Raw genomic sequence first — 15,206 nt, 5'->3', positions numbered from 1 at the left:
CCAGGAGAAAGCCTATGACAGGATTGAGCACAACTACCTGTTCAAGACGTTAGAACACTTCAACATACCTCAGATGTTCATCACAACAGTAAAATCATTGTATGCAACGGCATTCACAAGAGTCGCTATAAACGGGTTTCTCAGCACACCCTTCCAAGTTACCCGAGGCGTGAGACAGGGTGGTCCGCTCTCATGCCTACTGTTCGACCTCGCAATAGAACCATTAGCATGTACCCTCCGAACCTCACCAAAACTGCAGGGATATAACATCCCAGGACTAACAAACCACATCATAGTCAACCTGTATGCAGACGACACAACGATATACCTGTCTAAGCAGGATAAGTACACAGACCTTGAGGAAATCCTGCAGACGTGGTGCAGGGCATCCGGAGCGAAATTCAACCTTGAGAAAACCGAAATCCTCCCCATCAGCTCGAAAGACTTTAGAGCTGCGGTAGCAATGAGGAGGACACTGAATGAAGCCGACCAACCGTGGTCAGAAGAAATACGAGTCGCCACAGATGGGAACCCAATATGGACACTCGGCGCATGGATAGGCAACGAAGTGGACCATGCAGAACCTTGGGAGATTGTCCTGACAAAGATAGAGAAACACCTAACGAGGTGGAATATGGGTCACCCCACCTTGGAGGGGAAAAGACTTATCATCCAAATGGTGGTCGGAGGCATGATGCAATTCCTGACCAAGGCGCAAGGGATGCCTAAACAAATAGAGACCACTCTAAGCCGTAAGATCGGCGACTTCCTATGGAACAGCCATAGCTCCCACCCAGTGGGCCTAGATTGCCTTCAAAGGTTGATATCTGAAGGGGGCATCAACCTGTTAGACGTTAAAGCCAGAAACCAAGCAATTGACATTACCTGGCTAAGTACATACATGAATCTGTCTCCAACCTGTCCTGCCTGGGCATTTGCTACTGACATCATGATTAACACATTGAAACCAGAAGGCATAAGGCATCATACCGACCTTAAGAACTTCCTAATTGCCTGGGATCCCCCCACCCAAGGCCCAAGAATGAACAAACTCCCCAGACAAATCATCAACATGCTGTGAACTGCCAAAAAACTTAATGTCAGTTTTGTGCCCCTGAAACTATCTACTGCTTTGAAAGGCCAATTGCCAATATGGACACACCTTGGAGCCCCGCCAAGGACGTACAATAAACGATTGAATGCGTGCCTACAAAACACGCATAGAATAAGAACAGTAAAAGATATGAAACAAATGTGCGCATGCCTACCAGAACACCGAACACACCACCCTGGAAGCACGTGCCAATGCGGCCCATGCAAGGAAGACCGCACACAGGGATGTAAAGACCCACATAAATGTGCCCAGATAGCAGCAGACATTATTAAAAAACTCCCACCTAAGTTCGAATATACAACATCACCAGCCAAAGACAGCCTAACCCTTACACACCGAAGACTCGAGAAAAATGCTCGAGCAGCCCTGAGCAGACAGGGTGAAATGACCTTCGACCCGTCAGTAACAGCTAAAACAGACTTGTCAGAATGCTTCAGAATCTTTGCGGACCCACGGAAACTCACACAAGCACCCGCGCTGAGGATGCAATGCCTCGGCACAGGAAGACAAACCAATGATGCCATGCTTGAAGTATTCACTGATGGCGCATGCCTGGACAATGGTAAAGAAAACGCCAGGTGCGGAAGTGGTATATGGGTAGCACCGGACCACCCAATGAACAGGATAATAAGATGCCCCAGACCCACACAATCAAACCAAGTGGGAGAAGTCACCACAATCCTAGTGACACTACAATTAGCTGACCCCCTAACCCCACTAAAAATTATGACAGACTCACGATACGCAATAGATGGACTGACCACCAATCTACGACAGTGGGAGGACCGCGGCTGGATCAGAATAGCCAACAGCAACCTACTAAAGGCAACCGCATACCAGCTGCACAGACGAGCAGTGACAACCACATTCCAATGGATCAAAGGACACAGCGGGATAGAAGGTAATGAACAAACTGACAGGCTAGCAGGAATTGGGGCCACGAAAGAGCTTCCAGACGATGTCAACCTCGAGATCCCGGATGACTTCGCACTACAAGGTGCCAAACTACAATCAATGGCACAGGCCCTAGGATATGCGGGGATCAGGGAAAGAAAACACCTGGAGTACAAAAGACCTACCATTCAACTACTGGATGTAACTTGCCACGCAATAACAAGAATCACCACGAAAACAGAAACAGACACCTCAATCTGGGCAAGCTGCAGGAAGAAGGACCTATCAAAAAAAGTTCAATTGTTCCTGTTCCGGACACTCCACCCTGTACCGCATCGGCGACTTCTGGTTGAGGATACCAATGCACAAACAACGTGCCACATGCACAATGTGTAGGGAAGACACAGAGTCCATGGACCACATACTGACAGAATGTAACACGACGACAAGAAAAGTAATCTGGGAACTCACCAAACGTATATGGCCCACCCGCCTGTGCCCCTGGCACCCACCCACAATAGGCTCCATCCTAGGAAGTGGAGCCATCGACCTCACACACACTCCTGACATAGGAGACCCAAATGACCACGCTACGGCGACTCGCAAGCGGGGTGCCTCGCACCTTGTACGAATCATACTATCGGAATCAGCGTACCTGATCTGGACGCTGAGATGCGAAAGAGTTATTGGTGAAAAAACACATACTGAGGAAAGCATCACCAAACGATGGCTACAGACAATAAACCAATGGGTACACCTAGACCGAGCGATCACATGCAAGAATAGATGGTGCCCAAAAACCACCGTGAAAGTCCATCACACGTGGGCTGACATAATATCGACATCACCACCTGACAGCGAAGACTGGATGACAAACCTTGAGGTTTTAGTGGGTATAACACTACCTAGACCCTCGCAGACCAAGGCAACAAGGTAGTTTACGAAGCCCCACACTGCCTACGGACAAGTAGCGCGTGCATTAGAGCATTTTTCCTCGGACAGTACTGAAGTACTGCTATAAGTGTTTATGTAAGGCCAGACGGTGTCGGTTGTTACATAATAGACTCGCTTTTCCAAAAACAAAAAAAAAGAATGTGGCTTACAAACTAGGTGATAAATCAGCTTATTACTAAGTACATTACAAATACAGTGTAATCTTACAAAGAATTTACAAAGCATGACAAATCATGACAAAACATGATGAGTCATGTGAATGTTGTTACAAATCAGATTATTTCCCAGTCACATGATGTGCTGACAAACAAATCTGGTGGCTGAAAGAAGCCAAATAAAAATAAACAGTCAGAAATAAATAGAGAGATACAAAACTTTAACAAACAAATCTGTGGCTGAAAGAGGCCAAATAAAAATAAACAATGAGAAATAAACAGAAGGTCACATGTTCATAAAAATACAAGATAAAACAAGTCTGAAAAGTGAGAAATAAAATATAAGACAATGAATCAAAGGAAAAACAGAGAGGTAACTCAGTGATAGAGGGCTAGACAGTCTCTCATACCTTCCTTATCACTCTCTATATATAACTGACATGGTATGAATCACATACCATGCATGACAGTGTGAGGACCTGTGGTCCGTTTTTATGAGGTATGCCTTCTGGGCGGGTCGTCAAGTGGTCCTCTACACCAACGACCCTCTCCCTTTTCCCTGCTCCCCTCCATATGTGTTGTCAAATACAATGTTGATTTGCGGTGCTGTTGTTCTGTTGAATGTTCCCAGCATGCGTGTGCTAAGTCCTCTCCATATGGACTCGTTCTTTGGCAGTTGATTGTTTACTGGGATCTGTCATTCTAGACCTATGTGGCCATGTGTGCTGCACCTGAAGCACTCTCCCAAGCATATTTGTGCTGTTCCAGGTGTTAGCGGGTATGGTGTCTGCTCAGTGCATCTTGCGCCTCTTCCCCACTGTGCCTCCCATTGTCTGACCTGTTCTTCATATGCGGCCTGTCCTCCCTCCGTGTCTGGTTGAGTGCACTTGCCAGTGAGCTTGGGAGTTTGGTTGTGGTGTACTGTTCGTTCTTGGCTGCACTGGTGCTGCTTGCGATACTTCATTGACTGTTTGCATTGATGTTCGTTGCATTTGTAGGCGGAGAATTTCGACCAGGTCTGTTTGTCTATTCTCGAGTCCAGCGATTCTCTCATTCTGCACTCTTTCTGCTTCTTTTTTCTCTTTCTCCCTCTTCGCTTTGTCCTGGATGATGTCTATGTCTGCTTTTTTGATCTCGCCAAGGAAGTCCTTCCATGTGGCTGGGGATGGTGTCGTGAGGTCTCTGATGTCTCACGGTAGTCCTTCTTGGACTTAATGGATAAACACTGGTACATTCATTACTCCTGCATCTTGCACTAACTTCTGGAGACATCCATGATAGTGGAGATGTGACCATGTCAACACTCCCACTACCGTGATTTGCTCTCCCACATCCTCTTCCTTCAATCTTAATGCTAGAAGTTCCTTCTGGTAGTCCAGCTGTGATTTTGCCACTATTACGATAGCTGGCCACTGCATCTCGAATTCCTTCTTGACATCCTGCCAAGTTGTCTTCTTCGACACATCAAGTCCATTCCACCAAATGTCTGCCTGTGATCCTGCATATATGAATGTGCTGAATATGACAACTTTCATTGCCTCATCTGTGATGCTGTTGAGGTAGATGTACCTCTCCACTTCTCACAGGAAATTCTGCAGATTCTCTGATTCTTTCCCTTCAAATGTGGATGGTGCCAGTACGCTGGCCATTGGTAGGAATGGAATCTGGGGTGGGGTGATTGTTGTCAGTGTCCGTAACTTTAGCGTTGGTTTTGGCTTGCAGGGGACGAGGTAAGTAACTGAGTGGGACCACAATTTCACCGGAGGATTGTGGACCCTCAGGCTAAACTTGGGTGGGCTCAACCATGAGACCTACCATAGCAGATCCATCCTCGACCATCAAGGGTGTGGGTTCCATGACTGACATGTGCAAATCAATGAGGTTAGAAAGTTCGGAGGGGAGGGGTGACATGGACGGGGGGGAATGGATTGATCAAGCAAGATTGTTGCATCGGCAGGTGTGTCCGAAAGTGGAAATGAAGGGTGCCGGTCGACCACCTTGCGTCGGAGGCTCTCATGCACATAATACAGTGACATATCACCTTACTTACTGGCCAGCCCACCTTGACATTTTCTCCATGTGACATGGGCCAGCCCACCATGGGCCCACTTTATGAGTGTATGTCGGTGTACATGGGTGGGCCCGGTGGTGCTGTGTACCATATTGTTTTGGGCAGGCCCACTGCCAATATTCTTCGAAACATTGCAGTGGGCTGACAGGGGTCTGGATGAAGTAGACTGTGTTTACAGGTGGGCTCGCAGTAATGAGGAACAGGGATGATTCAACAATTCCGAGTGGGCCCATGAGTTTCTGAAATGGCTGGAATACTGGCGCCGATGAATTGCCAGCAGCCAAAAAAATGAGGCATTCCGGCGAATGTAAAAGTAAACCAGTGAGTGGAAATACCACCACCGGTGAATGTAGCGGTGATGAAACGACGGCGGATCATAAGGTCAATGACCACCGGTGTATGTAGCGGATGTTACGCTGGTTGTTGGTCGGCGTGTGCGAACTAGGATAGGTCTTCTCAGCGACGACTCGAGTGAGTCTACTGAAGCTGAGCGTGGTCTAGCCTTGACGGAACGTCAAGGATTCCTCCGGCGATCTCGGTAAGATGGCGCTCATTGAGATGCAGGGCTAGCGGATACGTGCTAAGTCGTAAGGGGGCGACTTAGAAGTGTGGTCTCACACAAGGAAGCTGGTAGGCTTAGATGAGCAAGTTCTAGGGATGAACCTAGTAGATTAAAGTAAAGTCTAAGTACAATAATCTGTGTCTACTTATAGGGAAGTACTACAAGTATTCTAGCTCAGTCTGTAATCAATAGTATATCGTAAATCTATGATAGCCAGGCATGAGGTTCAGATAAGATACATGAGGCTTAACCTCTGATCAAGCATGCTGCGCCAAGGACAGCTGCGCATAGGTACAGGAAGCGCCAAGAGCGCTCTGGGTCTTCATGAAGCGACATGCGGTATGCATGCGCTGATCTAGGGTGACCATGAGGCGTACAGCCTCCATGGATCAGGTACAAGGCCGTCTAGGCCAGGGGCGGGGTCATAGCGCCAGGCGGGGTCATAGCGGTCCAGACCGCTGTCTTTCTAGGTGCGGGCGGCGCACCGCTGCGCGGGGAGTCTAGCAGAGCGGGGGCAGGCGTAGGCAGAGCTGGGGCTCTAATAGGTGTTGCAGATGCCTGTAACAGCGGACTACCGGACGTGCAAAAGTAATCAATGGCCGGTGGAGATCACTCAGCGCACCGGCGATGTAGTCCGGCGGGTCCTACCAATATGCTTTGATGCAGCTGGTGGGCCCATGTGGTAGGCAGAATAAAGCAATGGGCTCATTGTTGGTGGGATGTATGGAGTGGTGGGCCCAAGCAGATACTTCTTTATATGTGGCTGAGCTGGGGCCGCGGCGATAAGGTGCCCGAGGGAGCCCATATCGGGTCTCCTGAAATTGAATAGGCCTGGGCCCCATATGTGCGGCGGACGGGTGGGCCTGGAGCACCACATTCATGAACACCGCTGGGCCCAGCTCTCTATCTCGGAGCTCATGGGCTGGCCGCATAATCATAATAAAACCCCAAGGGACGTTAGGCAGACGCACAGGCCCGGAGGTGTCTGGAGTGTATACCGTCAGGCCTATGCCCTGTATAACGGTGGCCAGGTGGGCCCAATGATGCCAGGTCGATGCAATGGGCCCACCCCGGGTAAGCCAAATCAGCACGCAGGCCCAGGGGAAACATCTTAAATCAGGGGTGGGCCCATATCACATCTAACGAGCAGAACAGGCCCAGTCTTGGCTAACGGTGTAGGGATTCATTTCTGGCTAGGCTTGGAGAGACTGTCTTTACCTTACCTTATGTTGGCACTTTGTAGCTTACATAATCAAGTTACCTTTTCACCAGTTCTACTATGAGTCTGAGTATTCAGCAAGTTTCTATCATATTTCCTCTTCTCTGAGCCTTGAGCCTGGTCCAGAAACCCTTTAGGGTCGAATAGCAGCTAGGTTCTGCAAGACCCAACATTGTTCAGACTCACCATCTGAATTGTTGTACCTTCAACGGGATTAACAGGCAGGCCCAGTGGGCTGCACAACATCCACTGATAAACTTAAACCGGCGATATGGCGCTGAACGGCATTGACAATCGCTGATACATCTATAGACGGGTCCAGAAGTTCGCCGATGCATGTATGGAACTGAGGGATCAATGACTTTGAAGAAATCCCCAAATGTACTATATATACCCCAATTCTATGTGAATTCCATCGCATCGGTAACTACAGATTTGTACCTTGAATAATCACCTCGAGGTACATCTACAAATTCATGAATATCATCCCTCATGTACCACACCCAGCCAACTTGATCGCCGTTCACCCAGTTAACCCCATGCCTAACAATTCTTCCCGAGGCACCAGCCATGACACCTGCATCATAGGCAATTTCAATGCCAATATTTGGCATCTTCATTCGCGCCGATGTATAACCACCGATGCTGGTCATTATGTCAAACCATTGAGCGCGGGATAGAGCATCTCGGTGCAAGGGAGTATACCGGTGCACATAACGGCGACGACGGTAAAGACAGATGCCCATTCTCTGAGCTGAGTCCCCATGGTCTGTGTTTGATGAGTATTTGCCCAAACCCCAAGCCCCAGTTGTGTTGTCAACTATGACCAATAGAGACCGGAGTGCATGACTCTCAATGCAGCGGCAACAAGGGCCGCTGGTCTGCACATTGCCCGACAGTAAGCCGCACCATCGTCGCTTTTAAGGGTAGCCGACACTTCAGGCTGAAACTGTGGAGCCTATGAAGAAATCAGGCAAGAATATTCTGTTCCGAAAAGTCAACGCACCGGATGAGCTTGCAGGAACCACCCCGGCGATAGATTTATGCACCCTGAGGTAAGGCCATGTTCACTGATTTGAAAATTGGATTCATGCGTACGCCATGTGTCCTTCGGCAATGTACCACAGGTGATACTCTTGCCCAGTGGGCCCAACATCATCATCGTCACCGAAAGCATGTCATTCTGTAACAGTGAGCGGAGATCATCGACGAGTTGTGCAAGTCTACCTGAATGGCAGCATCAATTGCTCCGGGGAGGTACCATAGCACGATAAGACCAAATTTGTCAAGGACAACTGCAGGACGCTCCAGGATAATCTCACGATCCGGCGGGTATTGGGTGAGGAGAAATTCTTCACGTCCGGGGTTAACACCTCTCTCCTGCTTTTGCAGTACTTCGGAATATCTCGTCATATCGAAGTTGATAGTGACTAAAGCCAATTCAAATCAATGCTAGCGCCGGATGCATGGAAAGGTCATTACCAGGATTGAGATATGCATCGGCGAGGATCCTTGCGAGGTGGGAGCAACCTAGCATCAAAACAACATCAAGCTCCGGCAGCGGGAGGACCTTTGGCGTCACTCCAACAATAGCACAAAACTGGCGGCAAACATAGTCACTGGCAAGATGAGTGGTGGCCAAAGCCCAGTCAGCAGGGACCAAACTCATGGAGGCGGGGACAGACACAACCATATCACTGACTGGTCAACACCTTTATAATTACCACTTATTGGGAATCAATGATGGGACGTAAGATAATGACATAAAAGAATCTTAGGCCCCCGGTTAAGAAAGCCATGTGCCCGAGCCTTGCCGATGAATGGATAACACAAACGTAATGATGCAGACATGGCAGTATAGTGTACGTCCTAGATAAAGACGACGGACCGCAACTTCCGGGTTGGTCACCGGAAGGTAAAGCAATCACTGCCATTGCGGCGGTGCCTCACAATGGCGTGTCTCTGAGGGTGATCAATAGTGAAAGTTTAACAAGAATATGACTGCGCAGTTCCAAATTATCTACCACTACATGGCGACTGTAAGAATATTGACCAATAGAAATCATTTAAGCGGCGGGACCCTTCCCAGATGCCGATTCACCAAAGGGATGGTTGATCTGGGAACCTGAAGGTCCGGCGTGTGCGGCGACGATACTTGGAACGGAAGTACCTGCAATTGTAGACAGACCTGGGGTGAAATTGAAATAAAGCCGTTCCATTGCCTGCGCCTGCCCGGCACTCATGCCTTGACTGTATGGGACTGGATGACCGGCGGGGGGGAAGAACACAGCATTATTAAAATGAGGTACGGGTGGGTTGGGGACAACACATTGCTGGATGGACTCATAGGCATCCATCAGGACGGTGGTACGATGTCCTTGTGCAGTCAACATTGCATCAGCGCTCCGGATCTGAGCCTCACGAGTCTGAAATTCGGCATGCAAGGCCTTCACCTCCTCTTGCAATACAGCGATCTCGGCACACATTTTCTCCATAGCTCGGATGTCAGTATCCTGAGCAGCAAGGCACCCGTTCATGATTTGAACCAACTCGGCCATCTGAGCGTTCCGAGTTCGGATGTCGGCCACCTGAGTCTGAAGGTCATTGATGGTGTCCTGAACCACCGCGAGGGGCGACACCGAATCAAGTTTCACCTCTAGTGTCATGGCCTGCAAATCCTTCGCAACCGTGTCACTGGACGCGTCAACTTCCATTTCTTCGGTGAATGACAGAGGCGATTGAGTTGGACGAGGAGGCGGCATGAGTGGAATTGCGGCGGTGGGAGTGTTCTTTACCGAATAAGATGGAGGAAGACTGAAGGCATTTTGGGAGCTTACAGCATTGACATCAGCCTGCATTGCCGTGCTCCTGGTACCCACAGGCTCAGGGGTGACCATTGCCTTTTGTTCCGCCAACATAGCTTCACTTTGTTGCCGGTCGCGTGTGGCAGTCCTAGTGCTGGCCCTTTTCTGGAGAATACAGTAATGAGACAAACATAAAGATAGAATGACAAAGCTCCCGACCTGAACCTCATACCATGGCTTCCGTTGATCACCAGCATTTCGCATCAGCGGAGGATGGTTAGAGGCCTGTTTCGGCAGCCTGCCAGAACTCACATCTCTAGACTTCTTCCACTCACGGTCCTGCTGGTGTATCTCTGATGGCAACGTAACTTCCCTTCCCTTCCCTTGCCTATCCGTTGGGACCTCAGACCCAGACGACACTACTATCTCCACCCGCTTGCTTTTCGGCTTTGGCCTCGGTCTAGTCAGCGTTGTATTTGTATTGCCCGGGGCGACATCCTCAGCTTTGTCCACAATCGCTGGCGCGATGACCTTGTCTTCATGGCACATGGCGACCTCTTCGGATGCACCAGTAGACCTCCACTTCCTCTTGTGGAGAGCATCACTTTGGCTGATATCCCCAACAATTTCGACTTTGTCACTGTCCTCACACAAGTCTATCGGCGTCTTCCGCGTGACAGATCTTCCAGGCGGCTTGGACTTTGCTACCACTGAAGGGACTGCTGGTGTATTTGTCACCTTGACCGGTGGTGCATCTGGAGGTTGCGACATCGGTGCTGGGGCCGATACAGTAATTACCTTGTGAGCCTTGCCATATAACTGATGGCGCTCGATGCGAGAGTCATTAGACTTGATGTTGTTCCACACCGGGACACTAAGAAATGATGTCTGACTAACACGATCTACATGCTCCATTAATTCCATGGCCGCCAAAAGCAGGATCGGTGGGATTTCAGTTGCTGACTGTGCATGAGTTTGAAATGCCGGAGTCTGTGCTTAATTAGGTGACAGTGCATGACTAATGAGGACATGCTGACCATGATGTTTGCCATCTCTGTGGCCATGTTCAGGTGGCCGGTGGGACCTTCGCTCGACTGCAAGGCTCTTGCCAAAATTTGGAGCACGCCAGCAGTTACCTCATTGAAGGCCTTGTTCAAAACTTCTGAGGATGGCATGATGAGCAGGGAATGTGAGCGTAGATAACAAAAATGGGGACAATTCGCTTGTCATTATATGGCAGATGAACAAATCAAAATTTCATGTCATAATACGAACTCAGCTCAGTCACCCGTACCATGCGGCGGCATGCGGATTCAGAAGCACTGATCTCTGACCACATCTCGGACCACGTGTCAACTTTCACACGCACATAATCTATTGTCCTGGCTAAGTGTTTAAACCCCGCAGATGCGGCCACAACACTAATCGGCACATATTTAATGCTTGCGTCTTCGACAGTTCTTCCAATCACTCATCTGAAACCTCATTACTTTTTTCTACAATATGACTAGCAACCGTCACGTCCATTTCGAGCTGCCCACGAACGGTGATACACCCTCCAACTCGCCGATTTCCAACACCGGCAACCAACCTTCAAGTACGTGTTTCTGTGGCATGCATGATTGTTAATTTATTTTCAATTAGGGTTCAACTTTGGGTTTGAGAATTTGCACAGCCATCTTACGGCAGACTTGGCGCGTACAAGGCGTACCATACCCCAAACCTTTAATTTTGGGTTTCCGGTGCAAAAGCAAGTTACAGCGGAGGCCCTTGTGCCGGACCCGGCGTGTCAAACAGCTCTGATGACACCACAACCTCAAAAATTTAACTTTGGGTTTACAGCAACCAAGCAAGGCCCAGCGGCAGTTGACTCAGAGCCCACACCATCTTCCCCAGCTCCCACAACATTCAATTTTGGCTGGACTCGGTCCATTGCCACAGAGAAGCCGCCAGTTCAGGCATCTCAACCATTCAACTTTGGAATGAATGTGGAGAGTGAGATTCTCCCCTCACTGCCCTCGCCACAGGATGTCCGGCACACCCGCCGTAGCTGTTCCAACACTCCTGACAATGGAGTGCCAGCGTCGGTGATCCCTCTCAAGAGACCCATGTCTCCGCCGCTGCCCTCAACTCCTCCTCAGGCACCGGCGGCCAAACATACAGCCAAGTTCAACTTCGGCTGGAAACAGCCACCTTCAACAACAGCGGCTGTTGCTACCCATGTTGGGTTTGACCAGAATAATAAACGTAAGTCGCTCATCTATATGCATGAGTTATCCGAAGATTAAACACCATTCTAGCATTCCAGTTCAGTTGTAAGGTCCCTCCAGCAAAGGTAGGGAAATGGACACTGGCGCCTATTACAGCCGCCGTGCCACAAGCAGCACTGGTGCCGATGGCAATACTGGCACCTAACATAGCCGCTGTGCCAGAGGCAGCACCGGCTCCCGAGTCAGACCCTTACACGCCAAAGGCCTTGCCGAACTGGGAGGGTGGTTTCCCCACTGCCAAACGACGAAAACTCGATCCCGCCAATCAAGTGACCCGCCAAGACACCATCGGACGCCTTATTGGCGACGCTGAGAAGGCTGCCATTGACATTGTGAAATGGCTCAATGGGGATGAATGTAAGTCCCGCAACTGACATGACTCTTCCAACTTTACTGACTTATTTACAGTTGATCGACTCGCCCAAACAATGCTGGGTAGCCTCATTAGGCCCGGCGATGATGTCCGAGATCCCATGCCGGAAGATGTCTTGGACAGCAACTGCGCTGTATTATCGGTGTTCTGTGAGTCCAGAGATTGGTTGACTAGGATCTTCAAGGATCTTATCACCCTTCATCATGCATCTGAGCACCACATACGCCAGATTTCGTTCATGGACTCTCTTGCAAATGAGGTTGAGACAGCAGAGAGGACCGCCGGTAGTCAGTAGTACATACAGTATATCTTTCAATTAGTCGCGGCTATTTCTTTAGTACCACCAATGTTATGTTAACGGCCAGACATTCACATTGCCAATGAGTCACACTGATGTGCACCGGCGGACAGTGTGCTTTGTATTTCATGCCGGCATATCCTACAGATGTAATATGACATAATGATTACTTCCTGCCACGCTTAGCCCTTGAAGCTTCCGGCGCAGTGGTTTTACTCCTGGTTCGCTTTGCCGGCGTGTCACTCACGGCGTGAGTGCCACAGCGGTTTAAGTTCTTGGGAGGCTCATTTGATGTATATGCAACCTCCTTGCTTCTAGTTCCAGGCACTAATGATGTGGCCGGCGCCTTCAATGGTATTCCCTGTGACTTGAGAGGCTGTCCAGAGGGAATAGAACCTTTCATCGGAGGATTCAAAACCCTGCCGACCTCAGCGACAACTTGTCTGGTATCCCGGTGTGAACCTGCAGCCTGCTTCTTCTTGGTCGGCAAGGCGACCTTTGGGGGTGGCAAAATCTTGGGCTCTCCACTGGTGGATGGTGCTTCCTCATCTTCACTGGATGGACTAACACCATCCTCTCCAAGATCACCATTCAACTCGTCCTCCGAATTGTTATCCTCTGCCACACAGCGGCGGTTAGCTTTAGGGTTGGCTTTGCCCTTACCCTTCCCTGTGCTCTGCTTTGTGGCATTGGCACGGTGAGCACTGGGTGGCCACAAGTCCGCCTCTTGCATCTCGCCATCGGAATCTTTCCAGGCCTTGAATGAGAAGGCTGGTTGCATGTTGTTTTTCTGGCGGTCAAACCAGAAATCTAGTACGGTGGTGGCATCTGCTTTATCCATCTTGGATGGCTCCTTGAGCTGCACGCCGGCCGGCCAATGGGCGCCGTCAAAGAACGCCCATGGGTCATGGATTACATCTCCCCATGGCACTGCCGCTTTCAGGTTTTCTTCGCCGGAGCACATTCCTGTTAAGAATCAGAATGATGTACAATCTGACAGAGCAAAACAAAGTACTATAGAGCTTCATCAAGAAAGACCAAATCATGTGCTGTTGTTCGGCTTGTTTCCAACCCGTTGTGTCGGGCAGAATCGGCCACCCATCGGCGTCTTCGTCAAGTTCAACTAATTTCTTGGCGACTCGTTTCTTTGATTTCACCATCTGGGGTTCCCCATCGTCCTCGCCATCTAAACATTCATTTGCCTCAGTGTGCTCGCCAGTAAGACATTCACATGGCCTCACCAAATTGCTCCCCCACATATTCCACCCATTCAGGCATGATGATACCATCCCAATCCCTTGTCTTGATAAAGCTCTCTCCATCCCCGAACTGTTCATTGAAGTCGTGGCTGCAGTCACTGTTGAATAAATCGCCGATTGATTGGAGATGACACTCACCCTCCCAACATAAGCTTGCCTTGGCTGTCCTTCCAACCTGATAGGATGCAGACCCTCATTCCGGCTTTCTTGAACATTTCAGTTGCGAAATGCTCGATCATGTCGGCGCCCTTGCTCTCGGCGACCTCGGCCTAAATATCCGGCGGCACCGCTTCGTTGTTCCACTTCTCCGCCATGGCCTCCGCTTCCTCTCTCTCCTCCGCCGACAAACGATTAATGACTGTCTTTGCTGCCTTCAGCCATCTGGTAATCATCCCCTCGCTTCCAGCCATCTCTCCCATCTCCTGTCGAATTGAGGCTTTGTGTGTGTGAATCAAGACTTGCCTCGCTGTCCAATGACAGCCATACTTGATAAGGGGCTTTGCAGCTCCTCTCCGGCGAGACTGGTTCTGCAACCACTGCTTGTAAATCTTTGACAGACATGTTATCATGCTCTGGGATCTCCGATATGTTATAAACTGTTAAATACCTTTCGCCGAGCTTTCAACAGGGCCTTTTCCTTGGTGGGAGCTTGGAGGGACGCTTCCTTGTAGATGGCAAGCAGCACCCTCGATCTTTCTTTACCTTTCACAGACTTCCAGTCTTCTAGGTGGGCTCTGAGGACCAAGACTTCAGCCTTCTGCAAGCAAACCTTTTTTTGTGGAACCACAATAGGAGATTCACTTCTTGGCATGTTGTGTTATAAAGGATGGTGATGGTGAATCTTTCCAGACTTAACAACAGTTGGTTGACTGTCGTTAGTGTTCCATGGTTTTGTTCTGTTCTGCTCGGTTCATTCACCCTATATTACAGTTCATATCATGGATATATAGTGGATATGATTGCTGTGTTCTGCTCGGTTCAGCTTATATTATAATTCTTATTATGTACTTGTAACCAATGGTGATTAATTGATATGACCATATTGCATCGGTCAATTGAAACTTGTCATTCTTACAGATTCTTATACAGTACTGGGCTCAACAAATGGGAGGTTCTAGACTACAAGAGTGGACTCCAAAACGTAAGTATGCAGTGGTGGAATGGCAGAGAACATATAGGACGAGAAAGGTGGTCGGCAAATGGGTGGAGAGACCTATCATTAGTAGATCGGTT

General features: G+C 49.3%; 6 protein-coding genes across 6 annotated transcripts; 2 read left to right on the top strand and 4 right to left on the bottom strand.

Annotated features, from left to right (window-relative positions):
- Positions 1-1,084: 1,084 nt before the first annotated feature.
- On the top strand, positions 1,085-1,849 carry F5147DRAFT_527241 (uncharacterized protein; the record flags this gene model as incomplete). The annotated part of the gene is made up of 1 exon (XM_041430019.1): positions 1,085-1,849. A coding segment is annotated over one exon (765 nt), but the record flags the coding sequence as incomplete, so codon positions are not given.
- Positions 1,850-6,155: 4,306 nt separating this feature from the next.
- On the bottom strand, positions 6,156-6,555 carry F5147DRAFT_771326 (uncharacterized protein; the record flags this gene model as incomplete). Its single annotated transcript, XM_041441226.1, has 2 exons — positions 6,156-6,308; positions 6,373-6,555. 2 exons carry the CDS (start codon positions 6,553-6,555, stop codon positions 6,156-6,158), a joined length of 336 nt encoding a protein of 111 aa, XP_041295195.1.
- A 628-nt stretch (positions 6,556-7,183) lies between these two features.
- On the bottom strand, positions 7,184-8,638 carry F5147DRAFT_650910 (uncharacterized protein; the record flags this gene model as incomplete). The annotated part of the gene is made up of 7 exons (XM_041433481.1): positions 7,184-7,275; positions 7,411-7,435; positions 7,473-7,789; positions 7,879-7,927; positions 7,976-8,152; positions 8,197-8,399; positions 8,452-8,638. 7 exons carry the CDS (start codon positions 8,636-8,638, stop codon positions 7,184-7,186), a joined length of 1,050 nt encoding a protein of 349 aa, XP_041295194.1.
- A 397-nt stretch (positions 8,639-9,035) lies between these two features.
- Positions 9,036-10,948, bottom strand: F5147DRAFT_771324 (uncharacterized protein; the record flags this gene model as incomplete). Its single annotated transcript, XM_041441225.1, has 2 exons — positions 9,036-10,763; positions 10,811-10,948. The coding sequence occupies 2 exons, from the start codon at positions 10,946-10,948 to the stop codon at positions 9,036-9,038; spliced, it is 1,866 nt and encodes a 621-aa protein (XP_041295193.1).
- Positions 10,949-11,276: 328 nt separating this feature from the next.
- Positions 11,277-12,968, top strand: F5147DRAFT_650908 (uncharacterized protein; the record flags this gene model as incomplete). The annotated part of the gene is made up of 5 exons (XM_041433480.1): positions 11,277-11,370; positions 11,418-12,020; positions 12,074-12,400; positions 12,452-12,703; positions 12,901-12,968. The coding sequence occupies 5 exons, from the start codon at positions 11,277-11,279 to the stop codon at positions 12,966-12,968; spliced, it is 1,344 nt and encodes a 447-aa protein (XP_041295192.1).
- A 174-nt stretch (positions 12,969-13,142) lies between these two features.
- On the bottom strand, positions 13,143-14,784 carry F5147DRAFT_650907 (uncharacterized protein; the record flags this gene model as incomplete). The annotated part of the gene is made up of 7 exons (XM_041433479.1): positions 13,143-13,241; positions 13,283-13,680; positions 13,730-13,900; positions 13,956-14,071; positions 14,112-14,236; positions 14,261-14,521; positions 14,581-14,784. The coding sequence occupies 7 exons, from the start codon at positions 14,782-14,784 to the stop codon at positions 13,143-13,145; spliced, it is 1,374 nt and encodes a 457-aa protein (XP_041295191.1).
- Positions 14,785-15,206: the final 422 nt, after the last annotated feature.

This window comes from Suillus discolor (assembly GCF_016758755.1).
Source record: "Suillus discolor strain FC423 chromosome Unknown F5147scaffold_15, whole genome shotgun sequence".
Classification (NCBI taxonomy): domain Eukaryota; kingdom Fungi; phylum Basidiomycota; class Agaricomycetes; order Boletales; family Suillaceae; genus Suillus; species Suillus discolor.
This window is presented reverse-complemented; position numbering and strand designations above follow the sequence as displayed.